This window comes from Nomascus leucogenys, chromosome 17 (genome assembly GCF_006542625.1).
Source record: "Nomascus leucogenys isolate Asia chromosome 17, Asia_NLE_v1, whole genome shotgun sequence".
NCBI lineage: Eukaryota > Metazoa > Chordata > Mammalia > Primates > Hylobatidae > Nomascus > Nomascus leucogenys.
In genome coordinates, this window is record NC_044397.1 from 15608777 (window position 1) to 15622044 (window position 13268).

The 13268-nt window shown below is 37.5% G+C and overlaps 1 protein-coding gene across 2 annotated transcripts in view; it reads left to right on the plus strand.

Moving 5' to 3' along the window:
• The first annotated feature begins 1021 nt into the window (after positions 1–1021).
• The window catches only part of FAP (fibroblast activation protein alpha), a 72924-nt gene continuing 60677 nt past the window's right edge, over positions 1022–13268 (plus strand). Inside the window, exons 1-2 of one of the 2 annotated variants that reach the window (XM_003266174.3) lie at positions 1022–1235; positions 1565–1649. In XM_003266174.3, the coding sequence (XP_003266222.1) occupies positions 1230–1235; positions 1565–1649 (91 nt within the window). In that variant the 5' untranslated portion in view covers positions 1022–1229. The remainder of the gene's footprint in view (positions 1236–1564; positions 1650–13268) is intronic. The other variant, XM_004090877.3, reaches the window with a different exon arrangement.

Here is a 13268-nt window from a genome sequence, read left to right on the forward strand (position 1 = left end):
TCACCTTTCACGTACAATCCAAGAAAGGTTGCCGTGAAGTGTTTTAATCAGGTTGGGAACATCATAAACTTCCAAAAAAGAAAACCATTAGTGGAAAAATTAAGGACACAGTAGGTTTAACAACTGTGTTTACGTGGAACCACAAAATCTATCCAAGTGAATTGCATTAAAACAGACAGAACACTCCAAGAAACTGTTGTATGTGTATTTTTTTAATTCAGTCAACCATTTTACTAATCTGTCAAGATGACCAATTTCTTTGGAATTATGTAGATTTAGCCAAAATGAAATTGTACATAAGATTTACTTCTCTTTTCAGATGCTTTTTTGTTTATTTTTAAATCTTTATAATTACTAAATGTTCTCCTCTCTCAGAAGATATTCTGAGAGGAAAGCAAAAATACCACTCTTGTAAAGCCATTTCCATTCTTCCAAAGGTCTGCTGGTAAATTATTCTTACTGATCTTTCCATCTTTCTAGCCTGTGCATACACACCTAACCCATACTAAATTTCACCAGATGGCATTTTATTTCTTTAAAGTAAAGCAGCCGTGGGTTTAGACAGTTGAATTTTTAAACTTCTGTATTTACTGAAAGTGCATATGGTGCTATATGGACAAAGAAATTGTGCTGAAAGAAAAACATTTCTGTCTGCAATACCTCATAATCTTCCAGAGGAAAAAAAAGTGCAGTTATATGGTACATTTCTCACAAAATCTTATGTGGCTTCAATGTTCTTCCTCTGTTAAAAAGTAGATATATGTTTAATGTACAGACCTGCAAGTTTCATTATTTTAAATTCATCTTTTAGTGGCAAATAAAAATGTTATGCAAAACCCAATGACTTGCTAAAGCGATCCTTCAGTGAATTCTAGAAGAAAATGCAACATAAACCTGAACTGGTAAAAAAGAAAAAATAAAAACCTCTGTATGTCAACGTAAGCAGATGTTGGTGTAGAATTTACAAGGATGAGAAGGCTATAAAACCTCCCTTGAGTCACTCACAGTTCATTTGAGGGCCAAGAACGCCCCCAAAATCTGTTTCTAATTTTACAGAAATCTTTTGAAACTTGGCACGGTATTCAAAAGTCCGTGGAAAGAAAAAAACCTTGTCCTGGCTTCAGCTTCCAACTACAAAGACAGACTTGGTCCTTTTCAACGGTTTTCACAGATCCAGTGACCCACGCTCTGAAGACAGAATTAGCTAACTTTCAAAAACATCTGGAAAAATGAAGGTTAGTATAAGCAACCTCAAGTATTCTTTAAAAATTAGGGTTGGCTGGATTGAACGTGATCAGAGTTTTGTATTGTTTAGAAGGTGAGAATTTGTACATAAGTATTTACTTCCTGAATGGCTTGGGATTGGAAAATTGTTCTAAATATACTGTAGAAACATTTGTCCTTGCAGAGCTGGAAGAATTCCAGCAATTATAGCCGGATCAGTGGAAAACAATCAAAAGCTTTGTGGGGCGAGAGAAATAGGATTTAGGTGTAAACAAAATCTTGCCATTTCTACTATTTAGCAGGAACTGTGTGTATGCCTAATTCTCTTTATTTTATGTAGACTTGGGTAAAAATCGTATTTGGAGTTGCCACCTCTGCTGTGCTTGCCTTATTGGTGATGTGCATTGTCTTACGCCCTTCAAGAGGTAAGAACTTTCTCTGATTTGCTCTATCTGCCTAGAATAGCTTGGAAAATGTACTAATGCAAGATCACAAGTGGTTGAACATTTCCTAAGTGCTTATGTTCCAAAGTAAGTCTGTTATTTCTAAGAAGACATACAAGCTCACAGATATGTTGTTGTGCAAGACCAGAAATACTGAGGAATTTAAGGCATGGGTAGGAAGAGATTTACAGTGTTATTTCAGCAATAGAAAAACCTAAGAACTATGCTGCATCACCCCCACAACCCCCAAAAATATATGCTAAATACAAGCTTTGACAGGCCTTTAGAGACAACATTTTTAACTAACATTGCTTTTCATTATTAGGTTTGTCTCGTGGAAAGTAAAAATGAGTAAGAATGGAAAAGTTAAAACAGAATCTATGGACTTTTTTTATTACTAAATAGTCTTTCCAAAAATTTAGGGAGGAAGTTGAGAATACAGATCTCAGGAATAGCTGTATAGAAAAAGCGAAGTTGTTGTTTTAGATGTAGTAGCACTGCACATCAAATTAGAAAACCAAACATTGTTAAGCAAGCATTTTGATCAGTCATAAATTGGATCCTTTTACAAAAAAGGCTTAGATTGACATTGATCTCACTTTGCTAAAAATTGGAAGGTACTATGGGCTGATATCAGAGCTAGTTTAAATATAAAGTAGGACTATGTTGACAGATAATCCAGTGATATTAGGGAAATAGCTTTTTATGAAAATATTTATGAAGAGAAACTCAAGCTTCTGAAATGGAAAAAAAAATCCAGTAATAACAGATCTTATGTCTTTGTGTCTAGGAAAGGGGAAAAATTTGTACTAATAAATACTAAAAGTTTATGATAACAAATGTGGGAAATATCTTGGTTAAAAGTTAACTGATAGTAAAGGAAGATTAATAAAATAACTTCAGCTAAACAATGTGTGAGTCCTGAATGACTGTTGCTATTAAAAAGAACATAGAAAAATGTTTTGGAAAATTAAAAATAATCTTGAGATTTTCACAGAATTACAAAATAGAATAGGTTAACCCATAAGATGAAGTCAGCTGATATCGTCAGTGTTAATTTCAGTCTTTGTTTCTGTTCTCTGCCAGCATAAGATTCTTCTTAGCCTGTTGAGAGGTATGTAGTGTGTATACATATCTTTCATAAATTTTCATGTTAAAATTGTTTTGAGACCCGTCTCTCAACTCAGTGGTCTTGGGGCCACATTTCCCTCATACTAGCAGTTGTCAGGTGGTGGATTAGTTCATATAGATCCTTTGAATGTTAATTCATTAAAAATTAGCTCCTGATTTTTAAAGAAACTCAACCTTGAAATTGATACTCTGCACCCTCAGAAATAAATGTTCTTGGAACAAAAGTTTGTTAATTTTATAGGGCACTTGCCTCCATGTCCATAGCGAAGGATGAATTTCACTATGGAATTCAAGCTATAATTTCTAATAATACATTATATTTACATATCTACAAATGATGTATAGAGATACACATACACAGATATTTGTGTGATCACATATAATCTCAATCCCTACCCTCTTTCCAAGTTTAGCTATGTATAGCTTACATATAAATATACATTGTAAACCATATACAGTATAAAAGTCCTATGTAATTTATAATACGATTATATTTTCAACTAACAGGAAAATTCTAAGAATAAAGTGATTTCTTGATAGGGTGAAATAATCAAATAAAACTCAAGTACTCAGTGAAATTTGAGTTCTCATTCAGAAATAGAAAAATCATAAATAAGGTGAGAACTGTTGTTTTTTGGTTCATTATATCATTCTCTTTCTGTTCTAAATTTGCTGAATAACTTCTTAGAATGTCAGCTAAACAGGTTGTGAATGGCACTAGTCATTCCCCTACTTTCCTGAGCAGGACCCAGGGAAGTGAGTGCCATGGGCAGCCCTGAAGTTAGGCGTGGTGGCCTCCTCCTAATTTTCCTCCTTTCTTCTCACATCTCACTCGTCAGTCATCTCCCGTCTGGAGTGCCAGGTCCAGTCCTCACTCTCACATCTGCCCAGTGCCTATGAGAATAGGATCTGAGATGGCAAGGCAGGAAAGGGAAGGAGGAAGGGGTAAAAAGAACAGAGAATTCAAAGCCAAGTGAGCTCCTACTTAGCCTCCTTCTCACACTTCATCAGAAATCCCATTACCTCACATCTGCCTTAGGTGCCCTCGTATCCTCAGCCCAGAATTTTATGCACCAGTGTATGAACTGTCTTCTTCGGAGAAACTTAAAGCCACACTCAGGAAACATTCATTCATTCATTTACATATTAGTGTATTAGTTCTACTAACTCCCTGCCCATCATCATGCCAGTTGCTGAGGATATGGAGGTGCAGCAGTTCTAGAATTCCCTCTGCAAGTTGGGGAGTAAGAATCCAGTGCTTTCTGCACCCAAAGATGCATGGTCAACACCACAGATACCCGAGAAGGATTTTTGTTATTTTACACCAGGTCTAAAGGAAAGAAAAAAGAGAACAGCTCTTCCATCCCAGGAGAACCAGCCTCAGGATTAAAAGGGTTTAGGAATAACTAAACTGGATTGTAGGAACAAATATGAAATGTAGTAATGAAATGAGAAAATCCATTTAGCTCACTTACAAAATATTAACTATAAGGAAAAACTTTTTTTCAAAACTTGTAAAATACTCCCTTTTTGGTTTTGCCAAAGTGCGAAGCACACATGAATTTCTACCCCTTACTCCCAGGTTGTTCTTGCCTTCAGCTTAGACCCCTTCAACTGACTCCTTTCCTCTCTCCTACCTCCATTCATTTTTTCTTTTGAGGTTTTTCTTCACAAGCATCACTCCTCTTCCTCTGTGAATATGCAACAAGGCTGAGAGTGGAAACTAAGCTCCTTGACTTCCCCTTATTTTTGTTCACCCCAAAGACAAACATACAGACCTTCTTGTTTCAAGAGATTTAACAGAGGTTACAAAAGCAAAAAACTAGAAGTGAAAAGTTACAGAGGTTGCGGAATTTTGCAGGTAAATTCTACACAAACTTGATTCATGATTTATATTTTCTGAATACCTGGACCATTCCTCCTTGGCTTATAGAAAGAAATTGTAGGAACTATTTGACCTTGTTTCAGATTCTTTTGAGTATAGAGTTCCCCACATGGTGATGAACAAATACTCAACAAATGTTAGTTATTATTTTTCTAAAATTTCTAACATGTAGTAAATACTTCATAAATGATAGCCAGAATTTTGTGTCTGTGTTCTCCATTGTTGAGAATATGTACTTCTACACTCAACAATAGCAACTATTCCATTCTGTGTGATGTATTTCAATTTCAAAAATGTCTTAATTCTGAGAGTAGACAGCCTTTATCCCAGAATATAATCCCTGTTCCTATCCCCAACTTTTTTGTTTTTAACCAAAAACAACAAATGTTTCAGAAACTTTTGTGTCTGAAGCACTCATACAGAACATTGATGGCTCTAGGGCAAAAGCAAAACAAAAGGAAAGAAGAAAGACATAAGAAGCTGAAGGGTGGAGGAATGGAGAATAAGGCTGAGTGAGAGTAAAAAAGGGAAGGGTGGGTGGCTGTGTTGGCTTATGGCTCTAATCCCAGAACGTCAGGAGGCCAAGACAGGAGGATTTCTTGAGCCCAGGAGTTTGAGACCAGGCTGGGCAACATGGTGGAACCCTTTCTCTATTAAAAAAAAATACAAAAATTAGCTGGGCGTGGTGGCATGCACCTGTAGTGCCAGCTATTTAGGAGCCTGAATATCAGAAAAGTGTTTGGGAAGTTCAGGAAACCAAAAGGAAACTGATAAGAGCTATGAGGCCAAAATCATTTAAACAAACGAACAAAGAGAATATATATATACTTATGTAATTGTGATTCTACATACATACACACATAAATATAATATGTAGTGATTATTTAGCTGAGTCTTGCCTTTTATAATGCATTGAAGAAAATACGTGAAGGCCACAGACAATTTGGATAGAACAGAGATCAGTATTTTTTAAGAAGAAGTATCATTTGGAAAGTCTGAATTTTAGTCAGAAATCCATTGTTGTTGTTATTATTGGTATTACTAATTAGTATTCTATTACTACTGTAACTTCAACAATCACCTTTGGTAAAATAAGATATGTGAGATAAAATCATCTTCAAAGGAGATATGAATATTAGTAGTAAAGTTAAAATATTTTCCCAGGACTAACATTCAGTCTATGAAACAGATTCCCTCAAACATCTTAAGAGTTTTAAGCTTATTTTTTCACTATTCTTATGGAGAAAATATGGGGAAGTCTAAAAGGTTAAGGAAAAGTTTCAGAAAGTTCATGAATATAAAAGAGCTTTTTAGTCAAGATAAAGAAATCAAGTTTGCAGTTTATAGTTCTCTAATCTGCACGTGAATTTTAAAATCACAGATGAATCTTGGCAAACTCCCTTTGAGTTTTGCCAAATTTTAAATAATTTAAAAAGAAAACCAAATCTTTGTATGGAGAGGCGTTTACCTGTCTCAGATTTCCAAAGCAAATTGAGTTACAACTTCGACGAGAACATCCAGTCATAGATATACCTTGAAAACCAGATTCAAAAGTTTGAGCCAGAGGTGTGGAATCAGGACTAAAAGTTTTTAAGAACCACAGTCAAACTGAGCCATAAAATATAGCAATAATTGACAAATGGGATCTAATTAAACTAAAGAGCTTCTGTACAGCAAAAGAAACTAGCATTAGAGTGAACAGGCAACCTATGGAATGAGAGAAAATTTTTCCAATCTCTCCACCTGACAAAGGGTTAATAACCAGAATCTACAAAGAACTTAAACAAATTTACAAGAAAAAAAAAAAAATCCCATCAAGAAGTGGGCAAAGGACATGAACAGACACTTCTCAAAAGAAGACATTTATGCAATCAACAAACATATGAAAAAAAGCTCAACATCACTGGTAATTAGACAAATGCAAATCAAAACCACAATGAGATACCATCTCATGCCAGTTAGAATGGTGATCATTAAAAAGTTAGGAAACAACAGATGCTGGAGAGGATGTGGAGAAATAGGAATGCTTTTACACTGTTGGTGCGAGTATAAATTAGTTCAACCATTGTGGAAGACAGTGTGGAGATTCCTCAAGGATCTAGAACCAGAAATACCATTTGACCCAGCAATCCCATTACTGGGCATATCCCCAAAGGATTATAAATCATTCTACTATAAAGACACATGCATATGCATGTTTATTGCAGCACTGTTCACAATAGCAAAAACTTGGAACCAACCCAAATGCCAATCAATGATAGACTGGATAAAGAAAGTGTGGCACATATACATCATGGAATACTATGCAGCCATGGGACATGCAGGGACATGGATGAAGCTGGAAACCATCATTCTCAGTAAACTAACACAGAAACAGAAAACTGGACACTGCATGTTCTCACTCATAAGTGGGAGTTGAACAATGAGAACACATGGACACAGAGAGGGGAACATCACACACAGGGGCCTGTTGAGGGGTGGGGGGACTAGGGGAGGGATAGCATTAGGAGAAATACCTAATGTAGATGACGGGTTGTTGGGTGCAGCAAACCACCATGGCACATATAATACCTATGTAACAAACCTGCACATCCTGCAAATGTATCCTAGAACTTAAAGTATAATAAAAAAATTGCAATAATTAATACAGTAGCATGTAATAAAACAACCTCCTCATAGGACAGTTAGTCAAATACTAACCAGTCTCTTTTTAATTTATTTCTCATTGCATAGAGAACCCAGAACTTATTTTTCATTTTCAGTATCCTTTTTAATTGACTAATATGCAGTAAGAATAACTTACAATATTTATTAATATTTATTCCCATTAATAATAAAAACAGTATTAGTATCAAAATTAAAATTTTAAATACAGGTTATGATTTATACTTGGTGGAAAAACAGATATGTTAGGACTTTTTAAGGAACAGGATATAACAATTGTATGTTAAAAAAGAAAACATCAGACAACAGGCTGGGCATGGTGGTAATTGCAGCACTTTGGGAGGCTGAGATGAGGGATCACTTGAGGCCAGGAGTTCAAGACCAGCCTAGCCAACATGGGGAAACTCCCTCCCTACAAAAACACAAAAATTAGCAGTGGTGGCTGACACCTGTAACCTCTGCTACTCAGGAGGCTGAGGCAGAATTGCCTGAACCTGGGAGACAAGAGGTTGCAGTGAGCTGAGATCGTGCCATTGCACTCCAGCCTGGGCAAGAGAGCAAGACTCTGTCTCCCCGCCACCCCACCAAAAACAAAATCAGAGAGCAAATGAAATAGGCACATTGAAATAGGTACATAGAAAGATACTACCAATACTTAAGAAGAAACAGAAAACATGAATGGTGCTACAACACCGAAAAAGATTGAATTAGTCATTTAAAAACTTCCCACAAAAAAAAAAAAACCAAATCATAAAAACTTCCTAAGCTCAGATGGCTTCACTGACAAATTCTACCAAACATTTAAAGAATTATTACAAATTCTTCACAAACGTTTTCAAAAAATGAAAGAAAACACTTCCCAACTCATTCTATAAGGTATTACCCGCATTACTATAATGCCAAAACCAAAGATGTCACAAGAAGAGAAAATTATAAATCGATCTCTTATGAATATGGATGCAAAAATTTTCCACAAAATACCAGCATGCCAAATCCAGCAATATATAAAAAGGATTACACACCATGACAAATTGGGATTCAGCCCGAGAATACAAGGTTGGTTTATCATTTGAAAATCAATTAATATAATAAACTTTATTAATGGAAAAAAGGAAAAAAACTTCATAGTCATAATAGATACAGAAAAAGAATTTGACAAAATGCAGTACCCTTTCATGATAAAAACACTTAACGGATTAGGAGTAGGAGGAATTCCCCAACCTTATCAAAGACACCTACAAAAAAAAAAAAACCATAGCTAACATCACACTTACAGATGAAAGCTAATGTCACACTGTGTCCAGAATTGGTGCGTTCTTGGTCTCGCTGGCTTCAGGAGTGAAGCTGCAGACCTTCACGGTGAGTGTTACAGCTCATAAAGGCAGTATGGACCCAAAGAGTGAGCAGTAGCAAGATTTATTGCAAAGAGCGAAAGAACAAAGCTTCCACAGTGTGGAAGGGGACCCCAGCCGGCTGCCACTGCTGGCTCAGGCAGCCTGCTTTTATTCTTATCTGGCCCCACCCACATCCTGCTGATTGGTCCATTTTACAGAGAGCTGATTGCTCTGTTTTACAGAGAGCTGATTGGTCTGTTTTGATAGGGTGCTGATTGGTGCATTTACAATCCCTGAGCTAGACACAAAAGTTCTCCACCTCCCCACTAGATTAACTAGATACAGAGTGTCGATTGGTGTATTTACAAACCCTGAGCTAGATACAGGGTGCTGATTGGTGTGTTCACAAACCTTGAGCTAGACACAGAGAGCTGATTGGTGCACTCACAATCCCTTGGCTAGACACAAAGGTTCTCCAAGTCCCCACTAGCCTAAGGAGCCCTGCTGGCCTCACCCAGTGGCTCTCGCACTGGACCTGCAGGTAGAGCTGCCTGCCAGTCCCGCGCCATGCATCCACACTCCTCAGCCCTTGGGCAGTCGATGGGACCGGGCGCTGTGGAGCAGGGGGCAGCGCTCTTTGGGGAGGCTCAGGCCCTGCAGGAGCCCACAGCAGAGAGGGAGGGGCGGGGGGATGACAGAGGGCAGGGAGGGGGACGGGGGGCAGGGGAGCGGACGCAGGGGGAGCGGGGGGAAGCAGGGAGACTTAGGCATGGCGGGCTGCAGGTCCCAAGCCCTGCCCCACAGGGAGGCAGCTAAGGCCTGCTGAGAAACAGAGCACAGAGCTGGTGGGCCAGCACTGCTGGACCCGGCGCACCCTCCGCAGCTGCTGGCCTGGGTGCTAAGCCCCTCACTGCCCGGGGCCACTCTGAGTGTGGGGCCCACCAAGCCCACTCCCACCTGGAACTCTAGCTGGCCTGCAAGCATGGGGCACAGCCCAGGTTCCCGTCCCTGCCTCTGCCTCCACACCTCCCCGCAAGCCGAGGGAGCCGGCTCCGGCCTTGGCCAGCCCAGAGAAGGGCTCCCACGGTGCAGCGGCGGACTGAAGGGCTCTTCAAGTGCGGCCAGAGTGGGTGCCCAGGCCAAGGAGGCACCCAGAGCGAGCAACAGCTGTGAGGGCTGCCAGCACGCTGTCACCTCTCAACACTGTTTTCCTGCTAAGATCAATAACAGGACTTGATATCCTCTCTCATCCCTTCTGTTCAAGATTTTATCAGTGGTTCTAGCCAAGGCAATTAGGCAAGAAAAAAATATATAAAGTATCCAGATTTGAAAGGAAGAAGTAAAACTCTTTCTACTGACAGATAACACAATCTTGTTTGTAGAAATCCTAAGGAATTCACTAAAAAACTATTAGAACTAACAATACAGTTCAGTAGTGTTGCAGGATACAAGATCCATGTATAAAGATCAGTAGTATTTCTATACACTCTCAATGAGCAATCCAAAAAGATCTAAGTAAGTGGAAAGACATCCCATGTTTATGGATCATAAAACAATATTTTTAAGATGGCAATATTGCCTAAATTTATCAGCAGATTAAATGTAATCTCTATCCAAATCCTGGATAGCTTTCTTTTTTTGCAGAAAGTGACGAGCTGATCCTAAAATTCATACAAAAATGCAAGGGACCCAAAATAGCTAAAACAATATTGAAAAAGAATAATAAACTTAGAGGAATCACACTTCCTTATTTTAAAACTTATTTTAAAACTTACTACAAAGCTCCGTAATCAAGACAGTGTGTTACTGGCATAAGGATAGATATATAGATCAATGGAATAGAATTGAGTGTCCAGAAATAAAGCCTTTTACTTAGTTAATTGATTTTTGATGAGGATGCCAAGACAATTCAACGGGAAAAGTCTTTTCAACAAATGATGGTGAAACAATTGGATATCTATGTGCAAAAAAAGATGTTGGACCCAATTCCTCACACCATACACAAAAATTAACTCAAAATGGATCAAAGACTTAACTGTAAGAGCTGAAAACTATAAAACTCTTAAAACATACGGATACATTTTTATGTTTTTGAGTTAGGCAAATTTTCTAAGATATGACCAAAAATGCAAGAAACAAAAGAAAACATACATAAATTGGACTTCATCAAAATTTAACATTTTAGGGTGGCCAAGAATACCATTTAAAGAGTGAAAAGACTACCTAGAAAATGAGAAAAAAATGTACAAATATATATCCAATAAAGGCCATGCATCTAGAATACACAAAGAACTCTGGCAGCTCAATAATAAAAAGATAATTAACTCCATTAAAAAATGGACAAAGGACAGACATTTTGCTAAGGAAGATATACAAATACAAATGACTAATAAGCACATGAGTGATGCTCAATGCTATCAGTCATTGCAAAATGCAAAACAAAACCACAACAAAATACCAGGAATGAAATTGCAGAGGAGTAATTAGGCATCCGTTAAAGCCTAAAGATTGTGAAATGGCTTGTCCCTGGGGGTGCAGTAGGAATAGAGACAAGCAGTAGACAGGGTTGGCAGGCCTGGGTGTTGGTTAAGGAAGAGGAAGGTCAAGGATCACACCAAAATATTTGTATTGAGAAACTACATGAATGGTAGGTAGTGCCATTTACTTGGAGAAATTTAGAAGAGGAGCACAGAATTTTTTTTCTTAGCATTAAACATATTGATTTTGCTTGTGAGATATGTAACTGGGGATTTTAAAGAGGAAGTTTAATATATGTGTCTGGAGTTCAAAAGACAATCCAGTGAAAGTCAGGTGTGGTAGTGGGGTCAGGGGGTGGGTCAGCCCAGGGATGTGTAGTAGAAACCTTGGGAGAATGAAATGACCTAGGAAAGTTGCTCTTCCTCCAGTCCCATGTAGCAGCAGTAACAGCCGTGCCAAAATGTCAAGTAGAGATTAGAGGAAAATGAGCTGGCAAAGGAGACTGATGTCTTCAAAAATAAACAAGGCTTGCTTTCATCTTCAGGGTCACCAGAGGGTCATTTGCCATTTATGTTCTTACACATTAGGTTGATTATAGCTTATCATCTTTGAAAGCCTTAGTTATCCAGAAAAATAAATGAACCCTAATTAAAATAATATAACAACAATAAAATAACACACAAATGGGTTATTTTTTAAAAGCCCGGCAAATCCTTTGAATAACTTATGTTATTCAGTATTGTTCATAGAGAAAACCGTGGAAAATTGCTGTTAGAGCTGAGACATTCTTCAAGTAGGCAGTAATAATAGTAGCAGTAAGTAGTTTTATAATAGCTAGCAACCTATTTGCTTTGAAAAAGCTCAAATTGCCTCACTTTCTCTTAACCTAGGTTTTGAGGTGTAATTATTCTACCTCTTTGTGTGTTGCTTGGTTCTTGCCTATTTTTGTGTTCGTTTTATGTTGTTGTTTTATTATGTGTACACTTACACTTTAATTATAGTATAGTGGCAAGGTATCTGAAACCAGATGCAACTGAATTTAAACCCCAGCTTTTTTATGTATTAGGCAAGTTAGCTCACCTTGCTAATTTTCATTTCCTAATCGTAAAATGGTGTCCACAAAAGTATTTAGCTCAGATGGCTGCTGTGAGGATTTAACAGGACTATACATGTAGAGTACTTGGTACATACAAGAACTTATAAATTATGACACTTTCTATTACTCATTTAAGCCACCTCATGTACTTTTTTTTTCAAAGTTGTCAGTCTTGTTCCAATTTGATCATATTAGCTTGTAAATAGTGTATTTCCCATCCTAATATTTCCTGTCCTTGCCCCTGTGGTGCTCACTGCAGAAACAAACAAAACCCAGTGTGATAATTGGAGATGATACCTCCCCACAGGTAGCACCTCTGCAGAGCCAGCAGGAAGATGGGTGTGTTTTCCCTGAGAGCCCTAGTCCCTTTGCTTGGTATGACCTCATATGCATCAATTACAAATCAAGTGCAAAAGTGAGAACAAAAGGACCTGCCGGCCATTTGTATGCCACTTAATTTTCTCATTTGGCTTATGCTGAACATTAGAACTAACATCCAATGTCTCTGCTCTAATACCCATTTCTAATTTTTCAGTACTAGGCAATCAAATGGCAGAAACAGACACAGAAGCCTAATTGAAGCACAACGTTTTAAGAAAGAATTAAGAGAATAGTAAATCATTACTTGCTTGTGAATCATTTCTGTGAATTGTAATTTCTGGGATTCATAATTGAAATAATTTTCAGCTTTGCTTTAATAATTTGAAAATGCAAATAATTTAAAGCATAGTTAATTAGAGTGTTTAAGCAATGTATGAGTAACTATACTAAAGATGGGCCAAAATGAAGTTAAGGGCACTGGCAAAAATTAAGAGCTAATCAAGTAAGTGTTAACATATACAGAGGAGAGATATGCTTTCAGAATTCATGTTTACTTCTGTTCAACCGTTAGAATTTAAAAATTATAGATGTCAAAGCTAATCTTCCAAAATCATCAAATAATTACATTTAATATTAAAACATTATTTGGAAGGGGACATGAAAATTCATTTGTTGATCCAATAATTATTAAT